At 43.6% G+C, this 23,308-nt stretch overlaps 1 protein-coding gene across 7 annotated transcripts in view; it reads right to left on the bottom strand.

Annotated features, from left to right (window-relative positions):
• The window catches only part of epha7 (eph receptor A7), an 80,867-nt gene extending 59,152 nt beyond the window's left edge, over positions 1-21,715 (bottom strand). For 3 of the 7 annotated variants that reach the window (XM_069514997.1, XM_069514998.1, XM_069515000.1), the window contains exons 1-4: positions 21,501-21,715; positions 19,847-19,911; positions 18,552-19,221; positions 527-682 (exon numbers count right to left, since the gene is read on the bottom strand). In XM_069514997.1, coding sequence (XP_069371098.1) covers positions 527-682; positions 18,552-19,221; positions 19,847-19,911; positions 21,501-21,594 — 985 coding nt within the window. In that variant the 5' untranslated portion in view covers positions 21,595-21,715. The remainder of the gene's footprint in view (positions 1-526; positions 683-18,551; positions 19,222-19,846; positions 19,912-21,500) is intronic. The other 4 variants (XM_069514999.1, XM_069515001.1, XM_069515003.1 and 1 more) reach the window with 2 other exon arrangements.
• Between the last annotated feature and the right edge of the window lie 1,593 nt (positions 21,716-23,308).

The raw sequence follows: 23,308 nt of genomic DNA, 5'->3' as shown, positions 1-23,308 counted from the left end.
TGCCACACCCTGTGCACGTAGGCAAACGGAACAAAAAAAAAAATCTGAAGCACCTTGAAATTAATTTAAAAAAATATATGTTTGAACCTGGATTAAGAAGCAAATGAGCACCAGCCGTCCGACTGCGTAAGTAAGCCATCGATGCTGTCACAAAGCTGTTACACTGGCCAGGACAAATGAAGACACAGGGTGCTGCCTGGGCTGCCGCCGCTGACTGTAATTGCAATCTTTCAGACGGGAAATGGCAAATTGCTCCTCTCATCATTAGCAACCAGCTAAGACAGAAAACAGACATCCAAGCCTGCAAACATAATTATAATGACATACTGGGAGGCAGACGAACTGCTATGGAACACATCTGGGGCTTTCATGAGGCCACTGCAGACTGACTAAGCAGGACTGGCCTGGGGGGGGACCAGGGTGTGTGTGTTTTTTTTTTTCTTCCCTCGCATGTGTGACTGTTTAAATTCAGATCCCAGCAAGTGGTGTGCGCTGTGTTTACCTAGCAACGGCATGGCAGACTTACTTGTGCAGGCCACAGACGGAGGGTCAGAGAGTGCTCGGTAGTAACCGTCCTCGCAGTCGCAGCGCCAGGAGCCCTCGCGGTCGTTGAAGCTGTGCGCTGGACAGCGAGAGCACTGAAGGTCCTGGGAGGAAGACTTGTAGAAACCACGACCGCATGCTGTGGAAAGAAGAAAAAGGAAAAGAAGAAAAAAAAAAACATAAGAATCAGGCCCCAGGAAAAAGAGAACAAAAACAAAAACACAGTTATAAACCCTGTTTGCACAAAGCGAATAATGTGGGGATCTCATGCAACTTATCAGTGAACCACAAAATCTCTGCATAATGAAACTTCAGCTCCAGTGAAGTGCGAATTCCCTGCTAAAACTTCTCTGAATAATTGTTACAGCCAAAATAATAATAAAACCATCTTTTATTTTTATTTTGTTCATTAAACTCAATGTTTAATCAAAATAGTGGCAGCCAAAATGTCCAGGGGGGTGTAGCAGTCAGCGGGGCCGATACAACTCATGTTTTTCATCCGTGGGCTCTCTAATGTGTTATTACCACCATGCTATAAACAAATCTTTTCAAAAGTCATCACCGCCAAATTCAACAGGCACCTGCAATTCTAACAGCATTTTTTTTGTTCAGTTAACTCTGGATCAAACAGGACTTTATCCACTGGTGACTTCAGCAGTTACAACCAATCACGGTGTGTCGGGGTGATATTAGTCTCGTGCAAACACATTTTGAAAAAAGTCGTTCCTGTATTCCCATCACGAGGAGGGCACGACAGCACGACCCATGTTTCACATCATGAAGCAGCCAGCATTTGAATGAAGATGCCCCCTCATCAAAGCCGTGAAATGGCATCACGTTGAGGCTTTGAGAGGGAAAATAACAAGGCTATTTTTATTCCGATGAATTCTCAGGTCAGCAAATGGGCTCTGGCATGTTTAGAACAACCAGTCCTGTCTCTGAGAGGAAACATTCTTCTGCCGAGCCCAGAGATAAGTGCACCTATCGAAGGCATGTGCATGGATCATTTCAGCATTTAACCTTTAACAAACAATGTTCAGCAAACCTGAGACTGCAACGACTGATCAAGAAAGACCCATCGCTATAAATTCAGATTTACAATTACAAACAACTAGTTAGCACAATTGTTATTTTTATGAAGTTACTATTGATTGCAAATTCCCAAAAGGGCCGTGAACGCACGTAAAGACAAAGACAGAACAACCTCAGTGTGAATCACATCTGTTTGTCGAGTTAATGATTAAATACGAGCGGGGAGTAAAATGTCTATTCTGGGTCTGTCTATTTTAGCCTTGAAGTCAGTTAATTCGCACTGACCGGCTGTGTGTGCCGAGCAGAGCAGCGGCACCTCAGCAAAACTGCTGCAGAACTGCAATGATTTCTAAAACACTAAATAGCTGTTCATACAAACTGACACGTGCATTTTTCACGAGCCACTTGGGAAGAGGAGCATTGGTTTTCACACTGGGTTCCTGCCATTCCAGCTCTCCGCTCTGCTCTGCACTTTTTTTTCTTTAGGTAATTTGACCACCATCTCTTGTGACAGGTCAGGAATGAAAAGCACAGATTTTCTCATTTTAACACTTCCAGGGCAGCATGATGAGGAAGCTGAGGATCAGGGTATCCCCACCTCAGCTACAAGAAAGCCCTGTCACTCTACATTCATGGCCCTGCAACAACTCACCCCCCCCCCCCAAGAGGAAAAAAGTTGAAAAACAAGATTTTATCTCTAATCTTTCTTTGCCTTTTTGAACTAGTAATTGAAAACAGAGCCAAGAGGAGGCTGCGAGAGCTGCACACTTGAATGCTGACCAGGCGAAGCACTCATTCTACAAGTGCTTACTCATTATATCTCTTTGCTTTGGACTCTATGTACAATTCCGATGAGCGATAATGTTGGACTGATCAGTGAAGAAAACCATGTCTATTCCCAGTACGTGATACTTGAGTAAGCACTCCCCCCATGGATGTTGATAATGACACTGCAGGGCTATCTCCAGCAGGTTAAAGATTGGCTAGATCCCGTTTAAGACACTGCTTTCTCCCACCATGCCGTGCTGTTTAAACATTCTGATAAGCCAGCCAGTCTGTTTGCCTTTGGGTTTCTCCGAGCTCATCTGCTGGGTGGCCAGTGTGCGGAGGGGGACAGCCTGGCAGGGTCCTGGGCTATCTTCACCGCATCCTCCACTCCAGCAAACCAGAGAATCCACAGTGAAGATTTAGATGAGCACAAAGCCTGGGAGGGCGACGACCTTGTAAGGATTTGTATTGGTTAAGGTTGCTTTTCCTCCCTTTACAAGCCCCTCCCCCGGCCAATCAAAAACTCAAAAACTCAAAACCTCAAATCAAAACAAGAACAAAAGACTTGGTTTGGTAAACTAGCGTGAGATCATGGAAATTATTGCCTCTACCACCATTGTTGTGATTGCAGTCAGCCTCTACCGGTTTGAATGTTCTGTATCGCTCAGGAGCCAAATTATGCTCAGACATCTCCTCCTCTCCAAAACAATGAATTCAATCTGGTAAAACAACTAAATGAGATTCATGTTAAAAATCTGTGTTTCTTGTTTGATGGGCACAGGATGTTTGGGAAGAGCTGCAAACTGAGTCGGCACCATCGTTTGCTCATCTTGTTTTTCTTACTTCTTAAAATGTATACGTCCAATGACTAAATACTTTCATCACATACAGTGAAAAACCTAAACTAAAATGTGTCTTGTAAAAATGCAACTTAAAACTGGATGAAAAGTTAATTTCTACTCTTCTGGCAGGCAAACACTGACAATATGAAGCCACTGAAATACAACTAAATGTTACTGTGATGTGATTACAGATTTCTCTTGGTTTGGAAACTGCTACAAACATTTTGGATGATTGGATGAGTACACAACTCTCCAAACTATATAAAATAGGTCTAGTGCTTTTTTGACATTGCAATACGGACAAGTAACATACATTTAGTTTCCAATACCACCACAATGTACAGATCCGGCACTTGGAAAAAGGTTTCGCTCATGCTGATGCCAAGAATTTCATCATAAATAAGATGCAATGACAGTCTTTGTTTACTGATCCATTTCCCTTGAAATATATGAAATATTTTGGACATAATAAAACCCTTTAATGTTTCAGGGCATTGTCCCTACAATATGTTAATCTAAATATAGAAAAACTATTTTATTACAACTACTACCTAGCTACTAAAGTATCTTCATCTGCAGTTACTGGGCAGTTAGACATGTTTTAGATGTTAATGCAGGAAGTGGCATTGTCTATAGTATCTTTATTAATCAATATTAAATAACAAATGGACAGGAAAGAACACCTGATGCTCTGTAGTAGCACCGATGCTAATGTAACTGTTGGCTTTTGTAAGTTGAATGACTGCCTGTAATTTCTGCTCAAATGGCCTGTCGCCATGATGCCACATCCACCAGTCGGACTAATTACTTTGGTAATTTCAGTGTTATCATAATCCATGATGACCAAAAGGCCCCTGCTCTAATAAACTCTTCTCCTCCATGTTCACGAGCAAAGCGCAGTTCATTTTTCAGTTACAGCTCATGTGTTTATCAGCGCGTCCGACTGCCATTGGCACCTGGAAATGTTTACAGAAGCAACAAGGCGGCAAATGAGGCCTCAAAACTGGAATGCCTGTATGACATGGGCACTTCAGTGTTTCTGCAGCTCTCCCCACAACTGGCAGTGCAGTGAGTGACAAGTACAAACACAGCCTTCTATACTTGGGCCCCGGCATTCCTGTCCCAGCGACTGCACATTGACTCGCTGCTGGCGAGATCGCGTCCCTGGCACCAGATGCCAAAGACATGCTCTCAGTCTGAGACACTGAGATGGGAACGATGGTGAGTGAGAGGCTCTTTGTCGCCTGTCCCTGCAGCAACACTTCCCATCTGAGTGGAAATATCTACAAAGCAATTACACCGAGTCCGTTTATCCAGTAGCCTTTTAGCTGACAGCATGACTGACACCTCACTGACAAACACTGACACACAAACATGTTGAAAGATTGAACAAAACCCAAGACTCTCTGCAGCCTACTTTAACAAGGGAACTTACAGTCCAATGTGTAATTGCATTTGAAAGGATGAAGGGTACAAGTGTGACTCCTTAAAAAAAAGATCTCGTTTGTGTAAGTCTGGTCTTCTTCAGGCACAGATAACGAGCGACTAATGGCTTGTGCTTGTTGACATGGGCCTGTTAACAAAGCTCAGTCACAGACACAACAGCCGGCGTATTTACGACACTGAGAAATTAGTCAGTCCTTAGAGAAATGGGTTGAGGTTAAGCAGAGACAAAAGAGAGAAGACGAAAAAACACAAGTCTTTTTTATTCCAGCCAGTTCTTTGCAAAGGCTACAGAACCAGCATCTGTAATTTCCCTTCTAGTGGTCAAACGCTTCCAGGGGGGGGGGGTTCAAGCTGCAGTCAGCAATTTTATACAGAAAGAGGAAGAGGAGCCTGAGAAAGAGAACCTCAGAGTAGTGGGATAGAGATAATCAAAACTGTGACTGTCGTGTCTCAATCACAGCACACACACTGGCCCGGAGAGTAAAACAAAGTCTCCTTATCTTATGCAGACACACATGCACACACACACACACACACACACACAAAAAAAAGGGGTGAAACGGATTTCTGTATTTTTGTAAGATCTTGGTTTATTTCTTTTTCCTCCGAGCTGAGCTTCTTAACATTCTTGAATTACATCCAATTTCTCTCACGCTTTGGCAGTGTCATGACACTGTGGGTGAGGGACAGAGAGGGAGGGGGAGGGCGGCGATGACTCCTTATGCGACAGCCTGACATATCCCTTCCTGGCCAAAATAGAAAATAATTATTTTCCTTGTCTGAAGCTGACGCCGTGGCACTTCTTTTTTTTTTTCCCTCAGTTAATCTTGTGCCCTCGGATTCCAAATGTGCCCTTTTCGCTCTCTGTGTAGTGTTCCAGTTTTCTATGTATATCCCGGGGCTGGTTAATAAAGAAAAGAGTCAACCGAGGGTCTGTCCATAGGAACGCTCAACATCTTAGTAGAAGTACAGATGAGTATATATTGAGCTTTTAAAAAATATCAAAGACACTGAAAACCAAACTTCCTTGCTTACAACCCACAAATCTGATCACAGTTACTCTCTCCCTGTGCACCAAACTTCATCTTAATCCTGTGCCTTAGCTGACGGATGTCGGTGGACCTCGAAAAAAGTTGAGGTTTCCATCGCATCAACTGTCAAGATTAAACTATCGAACCTGACCGAGAGTACTGGGTCAGGATCTAACTGCTACTCTGACATTTCTCATGTTATTTGCTTTATGCTACATTGGGTGCGTGCAGCCATGGATGGCGACACATGACAACATTTTCTCTTGTGCCAATGCCGATTTGCAAAGTATTTGAAAAAGATTTAAGCTTAATCATAAGTAAGTTAATTGTCATTTTGTTATTGGTCCAGAAACTGATGCACCTGAGATGCATGCTGAGGAAGCATTCTGTTGTATGGGACGCGGGAAGACCACTTACTCATCTGACGTCCTCTGACCCGTTTCACAAAAAACAGAAAATATTTTGACATGTCTCAATGTTTCACATACATTGATTTATACGTGGCCACTTCCACAGTATCAACGCTGACCTTCAACTATTGATTTTAGATTTTTTTTTTTTTTGTTGATTGTAGAGTGGTGTGCAGCCCAGTTATCGCTCTTTATCTCTCACACACACACACACACACACACACACACACACACACACACACACACACACACAAACACACACACACTAACACAAACATCAGACCATTCATAGTCAGACTAACTACAACACAAATTATGTAGCTACATGTTTATTTGCATATAGAGCGAGGTAGTGAGATCCAATCACTAGTGGCCACTGGAGACACATGTGGAGACGCATTCTAATGTCGAGTGTGAACTGACTAACTCAGAGCTGTCCACTTGTGATCGGATCACCCTGCACATATGTTGATACTGGAATGGACAGTCCTTGGGGTATCGAATGTCCTTGGTATCAAAAAACATTTTGATGATGATAACCTGTCCTGGTAAAACTGGAGACTTTGTGTCCTCGTACGCTTGTGACCCACAAACCCCATCAAGGTTGAAATCCTTATTACAACGGTGATATTGAGTTTCTGCCCGGCATCATTCTCTTATAGACCCTTGAGGCAACGATTATCTAGAATGTATGGTCTGAGCTTCAGTTATCACAAAGAAAGGTAAGGTAAAGGTAAAGTGTTGTTTTCATAAAACCGTGTCAAAAAGCTTCTGATGACTACTGTCTTTCGAGAACCTGGAGACTGGGTGTCTTAGCCCGCTTACAACCTACAAATCCAATCAAGGTTGCAATCCCTATTACGACTCAGCATGGAGGGGACTGGCTTGTCCAAGTAGGGCAGCTTTGATATTGAGTTTCTCCCCATCTGTCTCAATATTGCCGCAGACGGGAGGGTCAATGTGAGCTGCAGTTAGGGAATGTGGGAGATTCGCTACGTTTTTTACCACTGCCAGAGTGATACTGACTTGTGTAGGCCTTTCTGTCTCCACAGTCCTAGCATGATGAGTCCTGTCAGGGCCAGCCACCCCCCCACTGCCCTCCCGTCCAGCCTGATTATGTGTTAAATCCGCCCATGTGTCTGGATGGATGTGGAAAGAATGCGCGCTGACGGGAGCCGAGCTGCGGCTGCGGAAACCCGGAGAGAGCAGCCTGGAGATAGCACCCCATTAGAGTGATAAAAGAGGCAGAGGGAGGAGAGCAGCCGACAGGACCAACATGCAGGCCCAGTCGCTGATGAATGCCAGGTGGAACGGGTCAAGCGTGATAAAGGAAACAGTTTATTTTCTTATTTCCAAAAAAACATCATTGCTTGCAATAAAACGCTTGCAATGGTCGCTGCTAGTCCGATAGAAGCATGTCATTGTATGTATCAACTGTAAACAATGGTCTGGTACCATGAAGAGCCATTCATCTGTGTGTTTTTAAATATGTTTCCTCTAAGTCTATTTCCTGTGACGCTGTCTGATACTGACACCCAGTGCAGAACTGTCCTCCTAAGGTTTGGTATTCGGATGAGTCCAAAAGATCTGGACAAAGACGACTGATGAACCTTGACTTCAGACTATGTTACAATATAGATTTTCTTTTTCATTTAACAAAAGAAGTGAAACTTTTCCAATGCAGGGCTGGATTACCAACCATGCAGAGGGGACAAGTGCCCCAGGCCCTCAAAACTCCAGGGGCCCTGAAAGTCTTCATGTGTGTCAGCTCGATGTGCTAATTTGAGAATATGGACCATAAAGTGGCCTTAAAGTGGGTCTTCTTTGTTGAAGCCTGACATGAAAAGTGTCAAACTGTAGTACATTAAAGCTGCAGTGGCCAGGTAGTATTCCAGCCCAGAGGGTGGGCAGAGAGTGCTCCTTGTTATAAACCAGGGTCGATTGTTAAAATTGTCTAAACACAACCAGCTCCAAATGTAAATGTGCTTAAATAATACAGTGTCCTAAATGGAAATGATTGGATTTTAGTGAGCAACAACGTGATGACAGGAAACATTAATAAGAACCAATAGAGCAGAGGAAACACTTTCGTTGGTACCAAAATAAATATCCCTGCTATCCAGTGCTAGCTTTGGGGAAAAAAAAGAAGACATTTTCTCCCTTTAACGTGTCTGCTCACTTCTATTACTCTGCAATTCAACGTTAATACTGCAATAAACATTCTCTGTCTGCTATTTCAAGATGCTCTGTGTCTCGCTGGATGTTCAGACAACCATGAAATACTATTTAAAAACCCAGCTCCTGTGTTGTGTTTCTCAGTTTTACTTTCAGGGCATACGATTAGGACCATGACCGTGTGTTACGATTATAGAGAAGGATGTCAATAGCTCACACAGAGCTTAGTTCTTATGCATTAATGTAGCCGCAGGCCTGCGTGTGTTGCTTTTATTAGATGTGACTTATGTTCTTTGCCTCAATAAATAGGGCCTGGTGTGGACATTCATCAGGCTGTGTTTACTGGCATTTTATGCATGCTGAACTATGGCTGCATCGCTTTTTACGGACTAGAGCCTGTGGTGTTTTCCCCAGCAATGTAAGAGGCAGTACATCTTGTGAGTAATTTCAGAGCAACACGGGCAGGCAGACCTGGGAAAATTTCTAGCTGAGTATATTTCTTCTGCTTGAAAAGCCAAAGGACAGCTCAACTGATCTCATCTTGCGGGTGATGTGTGGACTCTTCTAGCTTGCAACGGGTTTTAAAGAAATCCACCTTGAATTTATTTCTTAACCCTACTGCAGTGCTTGCTTAACATTTTACTTGTACCTTTGCATCATCCAAAGTGTATTCAGGGTATTCTAATAGCGTGCTGAAAAAAGAATCTTGGTCTGTATACTTTTAAGTTTTCACATTGCAACATGTTTTGTTTTTCAGCCTGATCACTGGAGTAACGAAGGTAGCAGCAGGTGTTTGGTTTGTTTTTTCCATCTTGCTCTGAGCACATTGCACTAATCGATTTTTTTCTCCTTTGTAAAAATAGAGAAGCTGAGTTTTCGCCTGCAGACATGTTTATCTTCCACTTATGAGAAGCATCGGCGCCTACCTTGCTCTGGGATACAGTGGCAGTACACACAAAGAAAAGAAAAAAAGAACTGAGGTGGTGCAGCAAATCTGTTCACAGGACGGAGATAGAGTTTCTCAATCCCAAACATTTGCAAAGCCAACACCTCCAGCGGGGCTTAGAGAGGAAGAGGGAAGCTCGGACATGGTTACAATGAGGCTAAAGACGAGCACCACTGAAACATAAGTTTGACCAGTTCAAGAGTCTGATGTCATATTGTGCTGGATCCTCCCTCCACCCCACACATATTTGGAATGACTGTCTGGCTGCTGCTGCTGCACCCTACACATGCAGACAATCGGCCTATTCAGCTGAGGTACCTGTGCTTAGCAGGAGATAAGTAGCTTTCCATGAGAAACAAAGAGAAGATTAGCATTCCCTTACACCATGTTGGAGGGCATGCAGCTTTGCCCTCTAAGCAGGGAAAACCTGAAGGAAATGCCTGCTTGGCAGTACACAGCAAAGATCAAAGCCCCACACTGATTAAGTTATACTCCAGTTGAAGCTAATGCTCCTGCTGTGGTGCTAAGAGCAATGCTGCAGCCAGTCCGGTAGGTTTACCCTCTAAGTGGGACAGTTTGGAATTAAACAGCAAACCAGCGATCAGCTCCAAAATCAAGATTACTGTCACATGCACTAATCATTTACAGGCTATTTGTTTCTGATCGCCTTCTTTATGAAACGAGTAACTGTTAATGAGCACAGTCACTTTGAAGGGGTCAGTTCACCCCCTTTATCACATTACTTCAGTTTCAATTTCCAGTACGATTTCTGCCTCCAACATGATACAGTGAAGGAATAACTGAATACTGATGAACTAGGTTTCAACTTTGTGGTTCTTCTGTGGATTTCAGAGAATAATCATTTCAATGTTAAAGGAAAAAGAAATCATTATTACTTTTTTTTTTACATCCTCTTTCAATTTGAGTGCAACAGATATTCAGTCAGGGAGGCCAAAATCTTCAGAAGAAATAAAACCCAACACTATTTGCACGGTTCGATATAAGATATGAATGAAGAATTTCTTTTGTAATTGGGTGGACTGACTCTATAAAGAATATGGCTGGAGATAATCAACCTTTATTGACAACAAATCCTATTTAAGACTAAAACCCCAGGCCGTCCTACTCGTACACCATCTTGCTTTTGTAACTACTCGCTAGAGAAACAAATGTGTATTAACGATGCCCCACAAATGCACTATTTATTGCTGCATGAGCAATGCTTGCTAAAAACTGCCACGTGCTGCGTTTTTTTGGAAATTTATGAGCCCTTTTTTAAGAATTTAAAGAATTTATTTATGACCCATCTTTAATGATTTATTTTCATCTTAGTGGGAACTAATGAGCTTCGAGCTGAGCACCACAGAAATAGTGAATTCACAGTATTGTAAGAGAGATTAAATGTGGTGTTGACAGGAAAAATATGCAACGACCTCAGCGTAATCCTGCAAACTTTAATACTTAGGACCATCAAACAAACGCATCTAATAAGGTTATGAGTGAAATATAAAGCAGGAGGTAACATGATCTCACAGAAGACAACTGCGTCAGCTGCATTAGAGTCGGCGCTGACAGCGATACAAATTGCAAACAACAAACGCGAACACCTGTTCTCGCTTTTAGCTCTCCTGCTGATTTACTGCATGGATTTGGAGGTGGAAAATGAAGGGCATTTTAAGATTAAACTCATTACATCAGAGAATTTACGGCCTCTCACTCCGCTTGAGCTGTATCTTAAGTCTGTGCACTAAGAGGCCTCTGCTTCTTATCATGCAGAGTGAGCATTCTGAAATGGATTCTCTGTGACATGGAAAATGTCCCTGCCTAATCGTCTTTTGTTTAGTTCATTTAACTCACATGGAAACAGGAGAGATGGCCCTTAAGGCCAGCCAGGCAGCAACCTTCCTTTAATGGATGAGGTGGTCAGCTCTGAAAGGGAGCGGTGCTAAAAGACGCTGCAGATGAAGCAAGGGCTCTACATTCTGGGGATGAAAGCACGGGGTCCAAAGGTCTGACCGATCCACAGCCCCCTGCAGCCCAAGCAAAATCGGCACTGAAAATGTCCCCAGTCAGCAACTGAGCATTATCTCCGAATTGTGCCAACTCCTACCAAACCCTCCTGACCCAGCCCCCGCCCATTGAAATCCACCACGGCCTCTCCAGTTGCAGAGCTGTGACAGAAAGAGATAGAACAATGTCGAACCTGCCACACAGCACTGCTGACAAAAGACACTTTGACATTTGGCCACTGATGACCATGAGAGCTGGCGCTAATCTGCACTCATGTTAAAGGTTCAGTCCATCCAAATTACGAAATGAAAAATGGTGTCAAGCCTAATTGAAAATATAGAGAGTTCAGCGTGTCATTTTTTTAATGTGAACTTGTCATGGGAATTTCTCATCTTCTCGTTTTTCTTAAATTTTATGCACCGAAACAATTCATCAATCTAGAACATCATCATCAGATAAGTCAGTAAAGGAGAGTAATAACCCCAACCCTAAAGTTATTTATTCTAACACGTTGGCATTCCTGTCCTGCAGTGAATGATTCATTTTAACTCCTCTCTCTGGATGCAACATTAGAATTCCTGCCAGCTGAGCCATCTGAAACACATTCTAAGTTCTGCTTCCTTTTGCATCAGATTTAAGTGGTGGAGAAAGAAATTGGAGTTATGTAACAGGTTATTGATTTTCCTCTTAAAGGAAGATTGAAGGACAGAACCAGTGGTCTGAGGCCTCCCAGAGGAGCAGCTCCACTGACAACAGGGCCCTCCCTGCTGCCTCTTTAGGTGGCGAGACCCTGGACCCCCGCTCACATATCACTTTCACCCTCCTACCACGGGGACACCACACAGAACACCGCCGGCATTGTCTTCTGATGTGACGGGGAGTTCGCCTGTCTGATCACATCCCTCTCAAGCAGTCAGCTGGCACACAATTACAAAAAAAGACATCTGTGCCACAGTTTGGGTAGTTAAAAAGGGCAAAAGCTTAGAACTGCAAGAGACGTGGAAGCAGGGATCGATGGAGATGTCTGAACCTGTTAGTGCAAGTGGAGACGAGGGCCGCTGCACCATGGGGAGGGCTCTTTTGTCATGCAGAGAGAGGGGGGGGGGGGGCGGAGAGGTGACTCCACTGGCGATCAAGGGTCAACTGCTGCAATCATCCATCTTCCGTCTTGACAGTGTCCTGTCAGCCCGGGCGCTCACGTTACTAAACACAAGAGGCAGGGCTCTATTGTGGCGCTGCACTGGTCTGCAGCCATGTGTAAATGAAGTTAATATTCACTGACCTCTAATGTGGACCCTGATGTCACCTTGGAAATAACACTATCTGACACAAAGTCACAAAGGTCTCCCTTTTAGGGGGTCAACAAAGTCCCGTACCAGTGCAACTGACCATATGGCATTGTTTGCATGAGACATAGGGATTCTGACTTGGATTCTGTCTTTTCAAATGATGCAACGTAGGGTCTCAAATTTGGACTGGCAGGTCAGATTCCAAGCCCTTAACAATGATCTGTGTGCTGTCTTGAAACAGCAGTAAATAGCTACTTGGTGCAATTTGCATCTTAAATCACAGCTTTTCTTCTACTTGTGTGAACCTCCTCCTGGACTCAACATATTTGGAGATATCAGTGTCCCTAATTTGGTAACTGTCGATACCTCTGTTCAGAAACCATAACCTTTTTACTTAGTATCAAAACAAATCCAGTTATTTTTTGTCTGAACGTCCATAGTGTTAGCAGGTTTAAGGCATTAAAAGTCCTATCAACATGTTCTTCTATCACTCTCCTCTGTCCCTTAATAAACAGATGTTGGTCCTGGGATGCAAACCTTTTGTTTTTGTATCACTTGTATTCCTTCTGAAAAAAAAAAAAATTATTGTCACACTGGCATGCCAACTGCTGTTGTGTCTGAGTGTGCTAAATGAGTACACAAATAGCAGTAGTTTATGGAATGCCTGGTAAAGACAACTTGTGATTATACCATAAATAAAGTCTGCCTGGAAATAGAGTTCAGGAAATGAGCAAAAATGTTCAAAAGTTAAGAGTAAAGAAACATGGGGATGCTTGTATTTGGAAACTCCAAAAGGATGTTTTTTTAGTATAGATGTTCACAGTAGAGTTTTCTGAACAAGGTTTGTGCGCCTCCAACAGTTGAGTGGATTCTAGCTTTCCCATTACCTGCTTGATATTCATGTATGCATGAGTCAGTTGCTGAAGTCTATTAGCAGAGGGGAAAGACAAACCCCATTACCAGTGACCAGACCCCAGCAGCCTCCAGTCCTTCTCTAAGTTTGAACCCTCTGTGCTTAGAAGATGGTTTTAGATCCATCTTTCCCTCAGTGTGACATCTACAAATGCAGAAAACCAGCGAGAGCAAATAATTAGCAATGACAGCCCTTTTGTTTCCTTTGCTTCACCATGTGAATAAGTGAAGTTCCTATGAGTATAACTTTGAGACAAATATTCACCAAACCCAACGGCTTTGTGAATGAGCCTCCCAGTGCATGTTTTTCTTAAGCAAAATGAGCTATTTGTACTTAATTTGACGTGTTGACAGGGCAGCTGGATCCCGCAGAAAGCACTGCTGGCACCAGTTCAAGTGAGCGTATCCCGGGAAACAACTTCTTGCTTTTTGCCTCCTATATGGATGTGTATGTTTGAATCGGGTCATTGGATGTGGAAGTAAAATAAATGTTCATCCTCGCAGCTTGCCAAATCACGATTTCAAACATTGTGCCTTTCTCTTCATCCTCCGAGGGAGCAGCTGTGGTTTAGTCTCCACTAATGAGAGGGAACCAGATAGAGCAAAGGATCTGCACAGGAATACAGTAATAATCTTACACTCATGAAGAAAAGTCTGCATCTGATCTCAGTGGTACTTCCATTGAAATGTAACACCCTTCTGATTGGCCCAATTTTTTTGTAATTTCAACAGCAATTGTTCTCTCCAGCAGAAACCTACCATGCAATCATTATTATTAGTAGTAGTAGTATAATTATTATTTTTGACAGTTTGTTGGGGGGCAGGTCTGATACTAAAACTCTTTCAATCCAGGAAATAACTACAAAAGGTGATTGGAGGAAGTAAAGAGATAAGCTCAATTGTGAAATGCAGAAATCTAACATAAAAATTAAAAAGTTGGAACCCTATTTTTTTAAAACAATTGTAGCATGTTCAAATATAAGCAATATATATATATACAATATATATTAAGTTAAGCTAATTACTTGGTTAACTTATTCTGTAACAATTTGTTAATCATTTGATAATTCAAGTAATTTTAAAATAAGAAAAAAGACAGGTACCAGACAATCAAGTGCAAAGTTTTTTCTTGGATTTCTGTGATAATATATTTAATATCTGCCGGGTTTGGACTAGTGGTTGGGCAAAACAAGACATCTGAAGATGTTATCTCAGACTATAAGAAGCCTAAGGTGATGTTATCAAATATGAAATGTGTTTTGTCTGGCCACCTGATATTCCAAAGATATTCCAGTTCCAATAAAACAAGAGAGAAGAGCAGTAAATCCTACTGTTGAGACACAGGAACCAGTGAGTGTTTGGCATTTTACTTAGACGAATGACTTAAACGATCAATCCATTAATCATCTTCGCACTAAGCATTTCAGTCCCTCCCAATCTCATGTCTCAAGTCCTCCCCTGAGCGATCAATTTCAGGAGCCTGTCAGCTGCATTGGTAGCAACATCCTGAGCAGAGAATGGCTCATCTTTGTGCCCGACTGCTACCTGCCAGGCCAAGACAACAAGGAGGAAAAGCCGTGGGCTGTGGAAGAATGCTACCATTCACAGGAAGCAGACACTGGCAGTGACAGGAAGAGCTCCCATTCATCAACACTTTATTTCAGTCTTGACTGATTTAAGTCCATTTGGGTCTCCTGTGGATTCCGTGCACACCTGTCATTTGCATAATTGAGCTCTGGAGCTGTTGTAAAAGACAGCCATTTGGTGTATTAAATTCACACCTTATCAATCAAGGGAGCGTCAGGATGTATGAGGACCTCCTGACTCCTGGCTTCATTTGAAATGCTAAATTCAGCTTTCTGTCTCCAGCCCGCCGCTGGGCCTGGTAGCCGCCTGGTGGCTTCCAAGCACGTTAGCTGCCACAGTCAGACCCTTACTGCCCGGCCCCTTCCCTTCGGGGGCTCGATCATCAATCAGTCTCCAACTAACTTCTGTCCAGCTCCCTGACAGCCAAGATGGATGGTGCCAGCTTCTACAGGATGCTGTATCCTCTCATTAATTTTCTTGTTAGCATGCAATGATAGCTGCACGATTTGGCCTGTTTTATCTGTTTTCCACCCTGGACACAGGCCTCTCCCTTTTTTGGGGTGAGGGTCAATAGTTAATCATGTCACAGGCACTGGTTATTTAGCACCACAATGCTCTGATGTGTCAAAAATCGGACAACATACATTCCCGGGATTGAGCGGCACAAAGAGACCAGTGTCCTCCCACAAGGGCCCTCTCTCTGTCTTAACGACTCTGTGGCTCCATTGCAACCAGTGGCCAGCGCTAAACAGGACCAGCGAATGAATGGACACTATTTTCACAACACGCACTTCTTCGCAAAATGAAGCCTGCGCAGAATGCGGGGACACTTCAACTGGCCTTTTTCAGCACCCATTGCGCTGAGGCCCGCCGAACACAGCAGGCAGAGAGGATGAGTGACATTTACTGCCACAGATTGCCACACAAAGAGTTAAAGGGGGACAGGGGGAGTGAGGGGCATAGGGGTGAAAGACAAGGGGTCCCTCTTCGTTGACGGTGATGAATGAGTGGATCACAACACATTTCAGAGGAGGCCTTTGCATCCTCATAGGCAGCTCCTCAAATGTCATGACAGACACATCTACATGCTTACTCCACCTCCACCCACCCTCTGAATATTTCATTTGGTGACCATTTTAACAACCACAGCAAACTGCCAACAATAAATAATGGGCTGGTTAAGGACTGTCTAGTGGAGTCGTTTATCAAATTTGCTGAACTGCATTTCAAGTAAACTTTTTGGATATCATGAACTAGTGAGGCTACATTCCGCCTCCATCTGGAAAGTTGTTTTTATACATGAGGTCGTGGAGAACACTGCAACAGAAAATTTGTTTGAAAAGTTAAACGAATGTGGCACTAATCCCTAAAAGCCGCAGTACTGTATGCTTCAAACAAAGTGCCTGTCGGATCCTCTAACAGGATCTAAAATCCTCATTCCAGCATCGGAATCAGGGGATTAGGGAAAATATTTGTTACTTCCTGAAACCAACAATCCAACAAGCATGTCCATTTCACGCAGCCGTTGCCAGGTGGCTGGGTGTGAGAATCAGCTGGGATTTTTCGATCGTTTTTTTTTTTTTTTTTGTCACAAAACTAAACCTCTTCCTTTTTAGTGCAACAACACAAATGCTTTTGAAAAGTGTTTATCATTATTCTTCCCAGTTTGACCATTCGGAATCAGTATAAATATCTTTGCCTTCAGACATGTTTGGACGACACTTTGTACAGCCTAGTGTGTTGGAAGCAGGCTGAACCCTCTACAGTGAAGGTGCGGCATCATGCACCATGACATGCCATTAGACAAAATCCCCTTAGCTGAAAGATGATGGGCTTTTACAGCACTGAGACAAGTCAGCCCATTGTCCAAAAGCGTGGATCTCACATTTTTAATGGTCACAGCCACTTGGACTTATTGCTCTTCTGTTCAGCTGGTAGATATAGTCTGAATAGCTTTTAGATTGTTCTGGGAGAAACTACTGAATGGACAATTTAATGTCAGTGGAGCTGCTGGAAGAAGTGCTGATGGTGCACCGTGATTCTCATTTTATTTAGATTAACTACCCCTTAATACAAAGGCTTCTCATGCCTCAGTGGAGATAAAGCTCATAAAGGTGCAGCATCAAGACCGGAACTTCATCCACATACACATAAAGGAACCATGTTCCTCAGGCTTTAAACAACAGAAAGGTAGGATCATTATATCTGCAGGCATTTGTTTTAATTGACACGTGAACTGATTAGTTAATAGAGACACGCAACAGTCTTCTGTTCTGAGGGTTTTGCATTAAGACATAATTAGAAAAGGTAGTTAAAATTACTTTGACAAGCCGGAGCTGTTTGCTGTTACACTGCATCAGTCTCCCTGTGGAAATAAATCACGGGGCTTTCTTTCCACCTAGGGGCACAACTGGATCTTACATCTATGCATATTAAAACAACAAGAACAATAAAGCAGCTCCATGGGGTTAAATCAGCGATAGCATGCTAACACCGGAGACATAGCACAACTTGAGGTGGGCTGTGTTGCTCTAAATTACATGGCCTAATATATTTCATTAACACACCTCCCTCAGAGGGGTCTCTAATGGAAGACAGCGTGGCATAAAAGCTTGTCTGCCAGGGACACTAATTTGTTCTTAGACGCATTCCGTTCAATTATTACTGGCTGCTGCTCCCTATAAGCTGCTTAGAATGAGGCTGCCCTCTTTGCAGCAAAAAAAAAAAAAAAACAGCTTTGCTTCGCTGACAAGGCAGGCCACTTAAGTTCTGTGACCTAAGTCACCTCCTTTTAATCCATAGTGATTTTTATCTTTGAAATCAGGTGGCCACTAAAAAATAATCCTCTGAGCGTTCAGAGTGACAGAAAGCATGTTATTGTTAGTGGCAGTTGCACAAAACAGCTACACAACGTCGTATAAATGAGCCACGGCGAGGCTGCGTTTGACCTTCCTGTTAGGCTCCTTCATAAATATCCTGAGGCCTAAATGCCAAAGCACGGCAACTATTTGTTCCCCTCCCTGTCCTGGTCATTTGGCTGGGGCAGTCAGATACTGACTGACTGGCCGGCTGGACGTCCTCAGGACCAGTGTATTCTGCTAGTGATTGTCTTGGCCCCCTGCCAGTAAGAAACAGAGCAGTGTTTGCGCCAAGCAGCTAAACTCCAGTTATTATTTAATCCCAGTGTCAACAGAATCATGGCTATAAATTAAGAGCCTCGTAATCAATTATCACGGATTCCAATTATAATAATCAGGATGTTTGTCCTGAATACTTATCCATCTTTACTGCTGTCACATCAGCTTCTTTAATCCCATTTGCCAACACATCTATTCAGTCAGCTTTGCCTTTACTGTCATTTCCCTGCTTTGCATTATCAAATCGTACAAACTCGCCTGTTTTTTTTGTTTTTGTTGTTGTTGTGTGAAATCCAGGAATCCCCTGACAGATTGCCAGAAGTTAATTCAGCACGAAAAACAACTCTGGGAATGCTAATGAGTAAATTAAAGTACTACTAAAAATATGTTCCTTTCTGATCATGCAAATAAAAAGGCACTCACGTTCACACGCATCTCCCTTCTGATGAAATCCAGCCTTGCATATACATTTCCCAATGGGCACCAGCCATTCCCCCTCGGCGCTGCAGTGCATCTTGGGAGAGTTGTCGGCCTCCTCCTCGGCGTCGCTCACGCACATGCCCTCGACCTCCACCAGTGAGGAAAACTCTGATCCCGTCACGGTGTCGGGGAATGTGGCCAGGTTCTCGATGATAGACCAACACTTCTTGTAGTAAACTTTGACAGACACCAGGGCGATGCACGCCCCTACATCCTGGAAGGCCAGGTAGAAGCCCCGCCTGGACAGGGGGCCGATTATGCGCACCTCTGTGTTCAGCTTCATCTTCCTCTCGCCCAGGTCACCCTGTGTGAAGCTTTCGTCTGCAGCGATCGTATCAATTTTGACGTACTGGTTCTCCCGTAAGCTCCTGCCCACTTCTGAATCCGTTTCCTGGTAATACAAGTTGAACGTCTCCTTGCAAGTGCCCACCACACCGGGTAAGCTGTTACAATCCCTCAGGGTGAACTTCAGTTCTACAAAAATTCTCTGAGCATCGCCCTTCTCTATCCAGTTAGTCCGAAGCCAGTTATTCTGATTGGGCTCCATGACTTGGCAAACCTGGTACGTGCGAATAGGTGTGTAGTTCTCATCCAAGCCGCTGATTTCTTCCCACTGTGAGAAGAAAACATACAATTTGATGAATACATCCATCAGCAGGCTTCACCATGTTGCATTCAAACGTAAGAGACGTCTATCCATCATAGCATAAAAGTCTAATGATCAGCAATCAAACCCAACGGGAGATGATTACTCCGCAATGAAAATGACAAAGGTATATGAAATACAGTCATTTCAGGCAGTGCTCTATACAATACACTGCAGTGAATTAAGGGAGATTAGTGGTCGCATCTTTATCACACAAACACATCTTCAGAGGACGACTGTGCTCAGTTTATCTTCCTCTGCACACATAATTTATTTAAAAAGTTTCTCCCAGCCTGCTTTTAATCAGACTAGCAGGTTGGAAGCGCTTTGCTTCAGGCCTCTGTGCTCTGAATGTCAAAAGCCCGGAGAGTTTAGTGGCAGAAACTTCCACCTGTATTCTTTATCTCGTGCTCAGGGAAGGAATTCTGTGAGCAAAGAAATATGGGGATGTTATGTATTCATTTCAAACCTTCTTTAAATATTATTATTCCTATAACTGATGTGGGACATCAGAGTAAGCTAGAAATATATATATAAATATAGATAAGGAGTACATCTGTGTGCCTGTGGCGTGCAGATTCTGCAAACTTACCCCGTTGGGAGGATAGGAGATCCACTCCAGTTCTGTCTGCTGTGCCTTGGAGTCCAGCAGAATCACTAGTGACAGGAAACCAAGAGGCAGGTGGTTAAATCTCACCGGGGCACCGGGGCTGGGTGTTAGTGACAGGCCACACATCTATATCTATAGCGCATATATGCATGACCTAATTTCTAGCAGTAGCAGCTAAAGCAAAAAAAAAAAAAAAAGACATAAGAATATACAAACACTGCAGCGCTGTCTGCGGAGGGAACTTTTTGGAAAAAAAGACAACGACAGTGCGCATTAAGAAGAAATTAAGAATAAAGCGTAACACACGTATAGGAATGTGGTGGAAAGGATTACGCACAAGATTTGCTCGAATTGAATCTACCTACTGTTCGTTTATTTTGCGCAACAGTTTTATTAAAACTCATTTTAAGGGAGAAGCGTGGAAGTTGCTGTGCGTTAACGCCACAGCAGCTGCTTCCATAGCGCATACTGGCTGCAGAACACGGGCGAGTGTATTTTCGGCTCAAAGCGGCCATAAAAATTACAGTGAAATTATGTTAACAGGCGGCATGTTTCTGCGGTTTGAATCAGCTAAAGATATTTTTTTTCGGGGAGGGGGGGGGGGATAACACCAGTCTGTTTTATGTTCTGGAAGCGAGCGAGAGCGCAAAGCGGCACCGCAGCGGCGGCTTTAAAATGAAGTTGTCTTTAATTGTGTGTAATATTATGAGAGAGAGAGAGAGAGAGAGGAGGGGGTGCAGGAGTCAGGACGCAACGCCGTAAAAAATAATGTCTTACAGGTGACTGTCTGATATGGAGGTCTGCGGAAACCCCCCTAACACCGAGGCTTTTCACTTCATATCCGCAATCACATCCTGACCGCGCTCCCTTATTTTTACTATTATTAATATTAGCATTATATTTATCAATGCAGGCTACTGTAGTTTTATTGGTGAGAAAATACTTATCGTGTTTTTCGGATTTTACGCATGGCGTGACATTGATTTTTAAGCCAAAATCCGACTAATTAAAAGTGTCATTTTTGGAGTTTTTAATTCAACGGTGTTTTTATTGTTTTCTTGCCAACTTGAGCGTCCGAAGCAGTTAACGACCCCGCGTCAGCCTTGCTGTATTTAATGCGTCCATTGAACGGGACTGGCCGGGAGGAAGTAAACCACCACGAAACTGCGTCCAAGCTCGGACGCGGCACACTCATTTCCAGGCTGCCGGAGCGATCGATCCGCTGATATTCCCTTGGTTTGCAGTAATAGATTGTTAATCTATAACCAACAGGCTAGTTATCCCCACAGCTCACCGCTGGCACCGGGGTGAAATTAAAACAGCAGCTCCTGCGTCTGCCCCCGTGTTCCTACGGCTGCTAATTGCGGTGCGTAAAAACACGGAGAGGTCGCTGACAAACAGCCCGCGAACAGACAACACAGCGCTGTCATCCCCGCGCACACCGGCCTCATCCCGGCACGGAACAGACATCCACATTTGTGGTTTGTTACATTTACTTGGGATTCAAATATAAATGATGAAATCAAAGGAAACGCGGACACTGTCTTCTGGATTTGGACACGTCTCTTGTCGTTTCTGACGCATGTCTTCCAAACGCGCTGGGATGGAGGAGAGTCCTAAACTTTAGGGAACTTACCTTCTTTCGCGTTCTGTGCGTCCCCGCTGTAAACGTAACAGCATAGATGAAGGCAAACTGTAATCCACACGCACGGGATGGACCTGGAGAGCATGGTGCAGCCTGCGGATTTCACTCTAGACCGTAACTCGCTTTGCCACTGTCTCGCACGCTTCCCATTGACGACACCAAGCCCGGCTCTGTGTACAACAGCCCGCTAGTGCTCCACTCAAATAGCGTCTGCTGCCGCTGGGAGGAGACTGTGGCTCCGCTCATGTCAGTCACTGGCACAGGCGGAGAGACGGGCCAATGGCAGCCCGGAGGAGGAGACGTCACGGAGGCGAAGAGCCACTGGGCGCGGAGGGTGGGAGGCAGGAGCTAGGGGGGGGGGGTTACGGCGGAGGAAGTGTTGTCACAACTTGGATCACATATTTTTGGTTTTCTCCAGGAAAAGGCCAAGAGATGCTCCAGTACGCACACACACACACACACAGCAGCAGAGATGTGTGAAACAGCTCCACAGACAAACGATTATTTTCCTGTCATGTCACCCCTGTAAAATAAAAGTTCATCCGTCTATCATTAGACAGACAGAGACACAGACACGCAGACAGATAGGTGGATAGATTATATCAAATGTGTGCAGACAGAGGAGGACAGTGTTAAATAAGGATCAGAGTAACAATTCTAAACATAATATCAAATGTCAAATAGCTTTTTAGGCTAATATTGGGTTGATATAGCCAGTGACAGTCTGTATGTGGGTTGGTATTTTGTGCAGCCTCATGCCCAGAAGTCCATCTCACCTCCCCATCTCTGTCAGGAGTTGAAGAGTTGTGTGTCTTTCGCAACAGACGCACAACCCCATGAGAGACACCAGTTGAAATGCATTTTCCATTTCCAGCAGAGATTCATATCGTCTTATATTTAGTATTATATTTTTCTCACATACTTTATGTTTAAAAAAAATCAGTGACCCTTTTTAAATTCTGCATTGTGTAAATGACAGATTTTTCCCCTAGTGGGAGGAGGGAGGGAGGGAGGGAGGAGGAGGAGGAGGAGGGAGTTGATGGCAGAGGCCAACCTGTGAATCCGAGCCGAGGCAGCACTTCTGGATACCAACAACACATTCAAATGGCAACTGATAATTAGTAGAAAACTGGCTTTGATTATTTCAAACAGACATCTGTACCATCAAGACAAAAACAGAAACATGATCTCCACAACCTCGTTCATCATGTTCCAGAGATGTGATGAGCAGCCAGTGAAAACCGAAGCCTTTATTTGAAGTGAGTGCATTTATGTCCTTTAGTGAAAGTAAAACTTATATTAAAAACAAAAACCCATGACTCAAAATCCTACTTCATGTGATATCAGCAAAATGTTCTCACGGTCATAAACATTAAATAACTTAATGTAGAATGTAGCCAGTCACTGACGCTGTGTATGGGACTTTATTAGATTGTAAACAGTGATGTGTAAGCAGCAGTTTTACTGTGTGCAGCTCATTTTCACTGCTTCATATCCACTCAGCTGGTTTACACCCCCTCCAAACTGTCGCCAGGTAAATCTGAGGGGGCACGAGATGATTCATGTGAGAGGAGGAGAGGGGAAAAAAAAAAATCCTGCTCCACAAATGAGTTTTTCTTTTCTCTAATCTTTGCTCTGCTGTGAAATATTAAACAATTGCGGTCCACTCCCGCCCCAGCCAGCCACTGCTTTTGTTCAGTCTTTACCTTATTTTTCACAGCATAACACATTGCACTACATTCTCCACACACATCCACATGCACACTACTGATGCCACTGCCTTAACCCACCTCGTCTCT

Source organism: Paralichthys olivaceus, chromosome 19 (assembly GCF_024713975.1).
Source record: "Paralichthys olivaceus isolate ysfri-2021 chromosome 19, ASM2471397v2, whole genome shotgun sequence".
Classification (NCBI taxonomy): domain Eukaryota; kingdom Metazoa; phylum Chordata; class Actinopteri; order Pleuronectiformes; family Paralichthyidae; genus Paralichthys; species Paralichthys olivaceus.
Note: the sequence above shows the minus strand (reverse complement) of the source record. Positions and strands in the feature narration are given on the sequence as shown.